Below are 9,938 nucleotides of genomic sequence, written 5' to 3' on the forward strand. Positions count from 1 at the left end.
CCGCAGATCGAGGTAAGAGGGAGGGCTGGCCATGAGGCCGGCGGCCACCAGCCAAGCGCGGCACCTGTCACCCTCGCAGGGCGGGCGTGTTCCCGGGCCCTCTGACATCTGGGCGGCACTCACTGCCCCGGGTCTGGCACAGGAGTCCCGTGTGCCCAGGGCATATCAACACGGGAGACAAAGGTCCTGTTCAGAGGCAGAGCTGGTGCCTGGGTGACCCCCCTCTACCCGCTACCTCCGCCCAGAACCCCCTCCCAGGAAGGCCACAGTCTGAGGTGGGGGAGCGTTGGACTTCTCCAAACCTTTGGGGGCGGACACAGTTCAACCCAGGGCCGCCGGTTAAATGCTGCAGCTGAGAAGGGCTGATTTTCCTTGTGTGTCCACAGTGGGTCCTGCATGCTAAGGGCTCCATAGGCATCGTCTTGTTGAGGCCTCAGGACAACCCCACGAGCTGGGGTGTGAGCACCCCTACTTTACAGATGAGGAGGCTGAGGCTCAGAACTGCCCCAGGCCTCCCAGCTAGGATATAGTCCAGTTCATGGTCACAGCTCCCCAGCCTGCATGCTGAACCCCGTGCTGTTATGTCTGGGTTTGGTGAAAAGGGGGTGCAGGTGACCCCTACCTCCCGAGGCCTGACCTCTGGTGGTCGATCACAAAGCGCGTGCCCTCATCCGCAGGATACGCACGCGTGTTTACATGTCAGCTGTGTTTATGCTGCTCTCCCTCCAGAGACTCCCGTAGCCCTTCCAGGGAGGTTGTGAGTACTGCCTCCTCTGAGGAGCCTTCCAGGATTTCCCCACCCAGGAAATCCACTTCTGCCCTGAACACCCACTCGGTTGAAACTTTAGGAAAACACTCACTGTCAGCCTGGCTTGCAATTACCTGCCTGGGTTGGTCTTTGCTCTTCCTGTCCCAGCCCTGTGCCTCGCTCAGTGTCTCAGTAACATCATCAGGTAAAAATGGAAGGAGGCTGGCCTGCTGACAACAAGGCCCCTGGCCTCTAGGACCCTGGGCCTTACCCCAAACAACTGGCTAATCAGCAGGAGCCTGAGGCTTGGCAAGGGCTTAGGGCAGGAAGAGTGAGTGTAGCTGGGAATGTGGTCAGGGCAGGCTTCCTGGAGGAGGAGGCTGGGCAGAGGTCAGGCTGTGTGGGAGCAGCTGCCCATTACAAGGAGGCCTCTGAGTTCCGTTAGGTCCTCTCTGCCTGGTGAGCTCCTATGCATCAGGACTCCATTCAGGTGCCACCTCCTCTGGGGAGCCGTCCTGAATTCCCCCTGGTGGTGCTCCCATAGGCCCTTAGCCCCCTCAGAATGTCCTCCAGACCACCTGGGGGTGGCCCACTGCTGTTGGTGAAGGAATCACTGGGTAGAGGATCAGACTGGTTTGGTTGGGTTTGGCTGCAGTGAGGACAGTGGCAGTGGGAATGGAGAGACAGATTTCCAAGACATGCAGGTCGGGCGACAGCTTACTCTATGTTACAAACTAGAGGTCCGGTGCATGAAATTTGTGCACTGGGGGTGGGGTTCCCTCAGCCCAGCCTGTGCCCTCTCACAGTCCGGGAGCCCCGCGATGGATTGCCCCAAAGAGGTAGGCCCTGCTCACCTGGCTGGGGCTCCGTGCTGGGCCTCCCTTTTTGTTTGGAGGTTCTAGCAGGGGAGCGCAGCTACTCGTATACCCTTGACCGAAGACCGGTCCTCTCCTCGGGGGGGAAGGTCGTCCTCTTCGACCGAGCGCGCAGCTTCGGGAGGGACGCACATGGATCGGTGAGGGAGGAGGGGGACACCCGCCTAGCCAGCCAGATCAGCCGAATCAACCCTGGCGATCAATGGGGTGACAGATGTCGCAGCAAGATCGCCCTCACATCCTGGGCCTCCCTCTTTGGAGCAATCATGGAGCCCCCCAATTGATCGATCGCCCTGCTGGCTGGTGGCCTAGGCCTCCCTCTGCAGGGCAATCATGGGGCGATGGCCAGGCCCCCGACCAATCGCATCGCACCTGTCTTGGCTGGCCTGGCGCCAGTGGGTGTCATAGTGAAGTCGTCCAGATGGACGTTCCACTGTTCGGCATTGGGTCGATCTGCATATTACGCTTTTATTATTATAGATACTTGCTGAGCATCTGCTGATGAGGGTGCTCAGCTTTGATAATAAGATGGGTGTGTGGGGTGAGAGGAATCCAGTTGACCCTGAAATTCAGGCCTCCCTCGCGCATTCCTGCCGGCCTGTTTCTTAGGTTTGCTGCTGCCTCAGAGCCCGGGCAGTCGCAGCAAACAGGTGCGCTCCCGGCGCGGGTGCCAGGCTCCGCTGCCCGTCCTGCCCGTGGCTGACACAGCCTGTCTCTGCAGGCGGCCCTGGCCGAGAGCTCCCGCCTGAAGCAGCAGCTGACCATGCTGCCGCTGAAGACAGACCTGCTGGGCAGCGTCTTCGGCCAGGACAGAGCCACGGCCCTCCTGGAGCAGGTGACGAGCTCCGTGCGGGACAGGGACCTGCTCCACAACAGCCTCCTGCAGAGGAAAAGCAAGCTGCAGGTGAGCGCTGCCGCTGTCGGTGGCGGGGCTGCTGAGGTCGCACCCTTCCCGGCAGGCGGCCCGCATTCAGACCTGAGCCCCAGCACGTGCACTGTGCGCCCTGCGCACATCCCTTTGCCCCCAACCTAGGGCTCCTCGTCTATCGACTGGGGGGTGATTGTGTGGTTGTTCTGACTGGTCTCCTGGCTGCCTCTCTGCCCCTGATCCTGCCCTCCAGCCCCCTCGCTGCACTGCAGTCACTGAACTGCCTTCCGCAGAGACTGGGGTGTCCAATGAGAAAATGCAGAAAAAAAATGTAAGTTTTTGACACCTGGTGAACTGGAAGCTGTTATTATTAGGGACACGTTTCCAAATGACTGCACTGAATCAAAGATGCAATGTGGCATGCTGCAGACAGTTTATGCTCTGCTGCAATGTTTGCTGAGCCTCTGATGGTGATGGTGGTGGTGGTGATGATGATGGTGATGATGGTGGTGATGGTGGTGATGATGGAGGTGATAATGGTGATGACGGTGATGGTGATGGTGATGATGGTAATGATGATGGTGGTGATGGTGATGATGGTAATGATGATGGTGATAATGGTGATGATGGTGATGATGATGGTGGTAATGATGGTGATGATGGTGATGGTGGTGGTGGTGGTGATGATGGAGGTGATAATGGTGATGGTGGTGATGGTGGTGATGATGATTGATGATGGCGGTGGTGGTGATGATGGTGATGGTGATGATGATGGTGATGATGGTGATGATGATGACGGTGATGATGGTGGTGATGGTGGTGATAATGGTGATGGTGGTGATGATGGTGATGATGGTGGATGATGATGGTGATGATGGTGATGGTGATGATGATGATGGTGATGATGGTGATGGTGATGATGATGATGGTGATGATGGTGATGGTGATGATGATGATGGTGATGATGGTGATGGTGATGATGATGATGGTGATGATGGTGATGGTGATGATGATGATGGTGATGATGGTGATGGTGATGATGATGATGGTGATGATGGTGATGGTGATGATGATGATGGTGATGATGGTGATGGTGATGATGATGATGGTGATGATGGTGATGGTGATGACAGTGATGATGATGGGGATGATGGTGATGGATATGATGGTGGTGATGGTGACAGTGATGGTGATGATGGTGATGATGATGGGGATGATGGTGATGATGATGACGGTGATGATGGTGGTGATGATGGTGGTGATAATGGTGATGGTGATGATGGTGATGGTGGTAATGGTGATGGTGATGATGGTGATGATGGTGGTGATGGTGATGGTGGTGATGGTGGTGATGATGGTGGTGATAACTGTGGTCTATGAGGCACTGACAGGGCCGGGCACATGCAGAGAACTGCACATCTGTGATATCACTCACCCCAGTAACGAACATTCTAGGGTTCGCAAGGCAGACGCTCTCTGCCGCAGCTCTCAACTCTGCCACTGCGGCAAGAGAGCAGCTGCAAAGGAGTGGGCATGGCTGTGTCCCAATAAAACTTTATTAACAAACAGACCTCTGGGGGGACTAGGGGTGTGTGGTAGAGATGTAGTCTGCCGACCTCTGTGCAGTGGGCAGAGGAGCTGTATGTGAGGGTGCTATAGTGACTCTGGGGAGGGGCGCTCAACCCCCTCAAGAGCTCTGGGAAGGCTTCCTGGAGGCGGTGCCGCCTGAGTGAGCGTGAGCGGCCCTGGAGAAAGCAGCTGGGCTGGGAGGAAAGTGCCTCACTTGTATGCTGCCTGTTCTTTGTCCCCAGAGCCTGCTTGCTCAGCACAAAGACTTTGGGGCTGCCATTGAGCCCCTGCAGAGGACGCTCTCGGACCTCCAGACCAGGGCCCTAGCCGAGAATGGGCTTCAGCGGGACCTTCCTGGGAAACAGGCCCAGCTGTCAAGGCTGCAGGTGAGGGGTCTGTGGGGCCCGAGTCACCTCTTCAGGTGCTCAGCGCACCAGGAGGCAGCCCCTCCTTAGAAACCGGCCAAGCAGCGCCGGCCCCAGCCGCACACTTAGACCCTCGCTGAGCCCTGACCTTTCACCTCGGCTGACTTCCTGGGGGTTCCTGGCCTCGCGGGGCCCTCAGCGCCTCCAGACTGCTGACTCTCCAGCTTCCAAGACGATAAGCGGCCTTTCTGCTTACTCCGCGGTTCCAAAGTCCCACACTGGCTGTGCTTTTAAAGTTGCTTTGCTAAGTGTTCCTGTGAGTGCAGAGGCCCCCAGTTAAATAAACCTACGGGCTCTGAGAAGGAACGTTCTGAACCACACAGGGACGTCCCTCGGCGCTGGTTGACCGTTGTCGCTGGGTGAGGAGCTGCTGGCTCCTAACGAGCATCTTTTAACCCAAGCACAGCTCATGTGCAAGTGCGAGTGCTCTTGGGAAGGTGTTACAAGTGGTGCGTGTGGGGCTTTCCAGCCAGAGCTGGGGTGGATTCTTCATAACGCGGCTGGCCGTCAGCAAGAGTGCAGATGGGAGTTTGTCCCCCATGTATTCTCATGGCGCCTCAGAATATTCCCATCGCATTACAACTCTCACCGGTCCTGAGAGTGGGCCGTCAGATGGCCATGAGGTGCAGCCGCAGGAGTTGGGGAGCCCCACCCTCCGAGACCCTCCACCGTGTCCCACTCAGAGTCCCCCCACCCTGATCAGCACCCCTGCAAGAGGCAGGAAGGACAGCCCCCTCATTGCTTCCTCTGCTGCAGGGGCTGCAGGAAGAGGGGCTGGACCTGGGCGTGCAGGTGGAGGCCACCAGGCCTTTCATCCAGGGGAACCCCAACCACCAGCACAGAATGGACCAGCTTTCCACCGACTGCCAGGCCCTGCAGCGGTCCCTGGAGGTAAGGGCCGTGCAGACACCGGCCTGGACCTGACCCTCCCCCAGTCTCCCCTCTTCTTCCTCCCTCCGGCCAGCGCTTCTTTTCCTTTCTCTTGTCCTTCTTCCCTCCCTCACCTACTCAGCAGACCATCATTGAGTGCCTCCTGTATGCCAGGCAGTGATCGGGGCCCTGGACAAGGGCAGCTGAACCAGCGGGCAAGGCCCCTGTTCTCCCGGGTGACGTTCCAGGGGGTAGATGGACAGAGTGGGCAGCCAACAAGTAAACGCACAATTCCACCTGGGCCGGGGCCAAAGAGCAGGGCAACGCGCAGGTGCTCCCCGAAGCCCAGCGGGCAGTGGCCCACACGTTTGCTGCCTTAGGGTGAGGTTGAAAGGTGCACCTGGTGGCCTGGCGCCGTGCCTGCAGTGCCCTCTAGTGGCCGCCTGGGTCATTCTGGTGCTACGTAGGGTTGACTCCCTTGTGAGCGGTGGGAACGGAGATTGAGGTCCTTCAACATCCCCCTGAGGACACGTTCCAATGCGGGCTGCAGCCACCCCCTGACCCCGATTTGTCACCTGGGCCCCAGGAGCGCACAGCGGCCCTCAGGCTGCCTCACTCAGGAAAACAGTCTGAGGGTTCCCCACCCCACGGCTGACATGCCCTTAATAACAAGTGCTCCTAACAGCCTCCTCGCAGTCCTGAGACTCACAGATAGTGTCAGCAGCCACACCACTTAACACTTTAACATAATGCCCTTTCTACAGTAGAAAATATAAATAAAAGGAAAGTAATTATTAGAAAAAATAATGTCTTTCAAAATGTAAGTGGTCGCGGTGGCCACACCACGGCGGGAGGAGGCGGGCGGTGCACCCTCCCCAGGGAGCGGCCTCCGGTGCCTCCAGCCGCGAGGTTTTCTGGGAGGCGAACAACCCCGAGTGCGGTCCTCCATCCGCTTACGGAGCGGCCGCATTCCCTGCGCAGTCCGCGGGGTCGTTAAAGCTGCCAACGTCTCTTTGTGTTTGTGTGGTAACTGGAGGCAGATTCTAAGCTCAGGCCCCAATAAACATGGGTGTGGGCGGGGCCCGAGAAGACCCTGTGGGATGTGGGCTGTGCTCCCCACGCCCCACACTCCACTGTCTCTGCTGGCACCCACCCCGTCACCAGCAGGGCAACCCAAACCCCCATGAGTTTCGGGAAATACAGCTCTACCCATCTAGACCCCCCGGTCTGCATGAGGGCTGAGGTCTAGATGAATTCATTTCACTCCGTTTGCTAAGTTAGCAGCTACTGGTCCCCAGGTTGAGGCAGAGGGCGTAAGGGAAATAAGAACCACTGACCCCACCCTTTAGGTGCCACAGAGCCCATCGATGCAGCAAACTTCAGCTTTATAATTTAAAAAACACGTGTTTTTATTGATTTCAGCAAGAGTTAGGGAGAGGGAGGGAGGGAGAGAAACATCAATGATGAGCGAGAATCATCCATCGGCTGCCTCCTGCACGGCCCCTACTGGGGATTGAGCCTGCAACACAGGTGTGTGTCCTGACAGGGAATCAAAACGTGACCTCCTGGTTCCTGGGTCGATGCTCACCCACGGAGCCATGCCGGCTGGGCAGCAAACCTCAGCTTTCATGCCCACAGCCAGTAATGGGCTCAGGCCTCGCCATATTTTTATTCAGTTTGGGGTCCACCCATAGCCCTTAGGCAGGCAATTCCAGGATCAGGCAGACTATCTTATCAGTAAGGATTTACATGGCTATCTGGTGGGGAAGTTGCCTCAGCTACCATTGTCTCGACTAAACGGTGGGTGCACAGCCCTGACCTTTGCCAGGGCTCAAGGGTCACCAGCCTTCCGGCTCCTTGTCCACACCTCTCTGCCAGTGAAGGCAATGGGCGGCTTCCCACACTTCCTCTTGGTGAAGAGTGTTTGCTTTGCTGGGTGTGCACCCAGGGGCGAAAGGGTCGAGTCCCAGGGCTGCCATGTTCCGGGTAGGAGCTGTGGACCCACCATTTTCACAAGTGGCTGTGCCGATGCACCCACACGGGGTGGACAGGAGATCCGGTTGCCCCAGACTCCGAGCGGGAAAGCGAGACAGGCTCGGAGCCCTTTTCGCCAGAATCTGTCTTCGGGGCCCATGCCTTGCACCATGTAGAGGGAGGACCCGTGCCCTGGTCCCTGCTGGGTCAGGGGCCCTAAAGGGGAGCACACCCCGGGGCCCGGGCAGGCCTGGGGCCCAGGTCTCGGCCTCAGCCAGCACTCAGGCGCCCTGGACCCGGCTGTGCCGCAGGACCTGGTGGACGGCAGCCAGCGGAGCACACGGGAGCACTGCGCCTTCAGCCATGAGCTCCTGCAGCTGCAGCAGTGGGTGGCCGTGGTCACGCAGAAGCTGGAGTCCTACCTGGGGGACACGGGCCCCTGGGATGCCCAGGCCCGCGAGGCCGAAGTCCAGGTGAGATGGCTTTCCCTGCGGAGATGGTGCATCCCCCAGGCGGGTCGGGAGGCCAAAGCACCCACACTGGGAGCGGAGACCGCCAGGACTCACTGTGTGTGTGTGTGTGTGTGTGTGTGTGTGTGTGTGTGTGTACACAGGGGCTGCTGGCTGAATTCCCCGAGAAGGAGGCCCAGCTGCCCCTGGTCGAAGCGCACGGCCGGCTGGTGATGGAAAAGTCCTCCCCGGAAGGGGCTGCCGAGGTCCAGGAGGAGCTGGCGGAGCTGGCGGGGGCGTGGCGGGCCCTGAGGCTGCTGGAGCAAAGCCTGCTGAGGTGAGGGGCCTCCTGGCCCTCGGCCTGGTCTGGGACATCACCCCTTCCCACAGGGCGGAGCTCAGTGGTGCTGTGGGACAGGGGCCGGGGTTCTGCCTGTGGCAGGCGTGGCACCAGGGGCCTGGGCATCTCCTGTCTGGCCCAGCTGGCATTCCGGCAGGTCCAGAGGAGCAGGGAGCTGCCCCGGCTGGGAGTGAGCCTCCAGCCCACCCGCCCGGGCTCGGGCCGCACCTCCATCACTGGTCACCTGCACCCCACCCCCGTCACCGTGAGGGGTCTCAGCACCCCCATCACTGGGCACCTGCACCCCACCCCCATCACCGTGAGGGGTCTCAGCACCCCCATCACTGGGCACCTGCACCCCCATCACCATGAGGGGTCTCGTCTCAGCACCCCCATCACTGGGCTCCTGCCCCCCACCCCCGTCACCGTGAGGGGTCTCAGCACCCCCATCACTGGGCTCCTGCCCCCCACCCCCGTCACCGTGAGGGGTCTCAGCACCCCCATCACTGGGCTCCTGCCCCCCACCCCCGTCACCGTGAGGGGTCTCAGCACCCCCATCACTGGGCTCCTGCCCCCCACCCCCGTCACCGTGAGGGGTCTCAGCACCCCCATCACTGGGCACCTGCTCCCCCATCCCCGTGAGGGGGTCTCAGCACCCCCATCACTGGGCACCTGCTCCCCCATCACCGTGAGGGGATCTCAGCACCCCCATCACTGGGGACCTGCTCCCCCATCACTGTGAGGGGCTCAGTAGGCGAGTCCCCGCCCGTGTCCGGCGTTGACGGTGGCTTGTATCCTCAGCCTCATCAGGAACCGGCAGCTGCAGCGGCTGGACGTGGGCTCCGGGAAGACCCCAGTTTTCACCAACAACATCCCGAAGAGCGGCTTTGTCCTCACCCCCACGGGGCCCCTCTCCCGGCGGCTCCGGCAGGTGAGTCTGGCGAGGCTTCCAGGAGGAGGGGCCAGATCCCAGGCCAGTGATGGGGGCGGGGAGGATCCCCAGCAAAGCCCCCCAACCCGGGGCCACAGGCTCAGCTCAGGAGTGGGCTCCGTCCCGTCTCGGGTGAGCCGGCCCTGCGTGTCACAAGCGTCCCTCAGGCCACTGGACAGACGGACTCAGAGACCCCAGACCCAGGCCCTGGGGAAGGCCCCGGGCTACCCTGGACAGACCCGCCCTCGCCCCTCAGAAACACCGCCCCCTGCAGGGAGGAGAGGCCAGGGGTCAGCGCTTCCCGCTGAGCCCAGGCTGCAAACGGAAACCACGGAGGGTGGGCATGTTTTGGTGCCATGAGTTGTATTTTGTAGGAAGAACTAAGCTCCCTGCCCTGTATCGGCCATCCTGTCCCCCACATGCCTTCACAAAAGGCAGCGCATTGAAGAGACACTCACTCTTTCTTCAAAGCCAGCGTCACCCCATCCATCCTGTTCCCCGCCCGCGAGGCACTGACGGGGTGTTACCGCTCGGGAGCTGTGCCGGGGCTGGGGCCCAGCTGGGAACCACCCAGACACCCTTCCCCCCAGCAGAGCCCAGAGCCCAGCGCAGGGCCACGCCTGCTGTGCCTGCACCCGATCCGCTGCTTAACATGCGGGCTCTGACTCAGGAGGTCTGGGGGCCCCGAGCCTGCTGTCTGCAAGCCCCTCGGAGCACCCCTGAGAGACGAGGCAGTGGGAACCACAGGCCGTGAAATCGGGGTTTCCAGAAAGCGGGGTGCGATGGCAGAGGGGCCATGGGCTGTGGGGCCTGCAGAGGGGCCGTGACCCGGGGCTGGGCCAGGGCAGCCCTCCCAGAGGGAAATGCAAGGGGACCGTGGAGGCAGGGA

General features: G+C 60.3%; 1 protein-coding gene across 1 annotated transcript in view; it reads left to right on the forward strand.

Annotated features, from left to right (window-relative positions):
* The window catches only part of SYNE3 (spectrin repeat containing, nuclear envelope family member 3), a 43,727-nt gene that overhangs the window by 22,644 nt on the left and 11,145 nt on the right, over positions 1–9,938 (forward strand). The window contains exons 10-16 of the mRNA XM_014543653.1: positions 7–12; positions 2,345–2,527; positions 4,303–4,446; positions 5,242–5,376; positions 7,641–7,802; positions 7,943–8,115; positions 8,920–9,049. Of these exons, the coding sequence (XP_014399139.1) occupies positions 7–12; positions 2,345–2,527; positions 4,303–4,446; positions 5,242–5,376; positions 7,641–7,802; positions 7,943–8,115; positions 8,920–9,049 (933 nt within the window). The remainder of the gene's footprint in view (positions 1–6; positions 13–2,344; positions 2,528–4,302; positions 4,447–5,241; positions 5,377–7,640; positions 7,803–7,942; positions 8,116–8,919; positions 9,050–9,938) is intronic.

The sequence above is a fragment of the Myotis brandtii genome, unplaced genomic scaffold, assembly GCF_000412655.1.
Source record: "Myotis brandtii unplaced genomic scaffold, ASM41265v1 scaffold331, whole genome shotgun sequence".
In the NCBI taxonomy this organism is placed as follows: domain Eukaryota; kingdom Metazoa; phylum Chordata; class Mammalia; order Chiroptera; family Vespertilionidae; genus Myotis; species Myotis brandtii.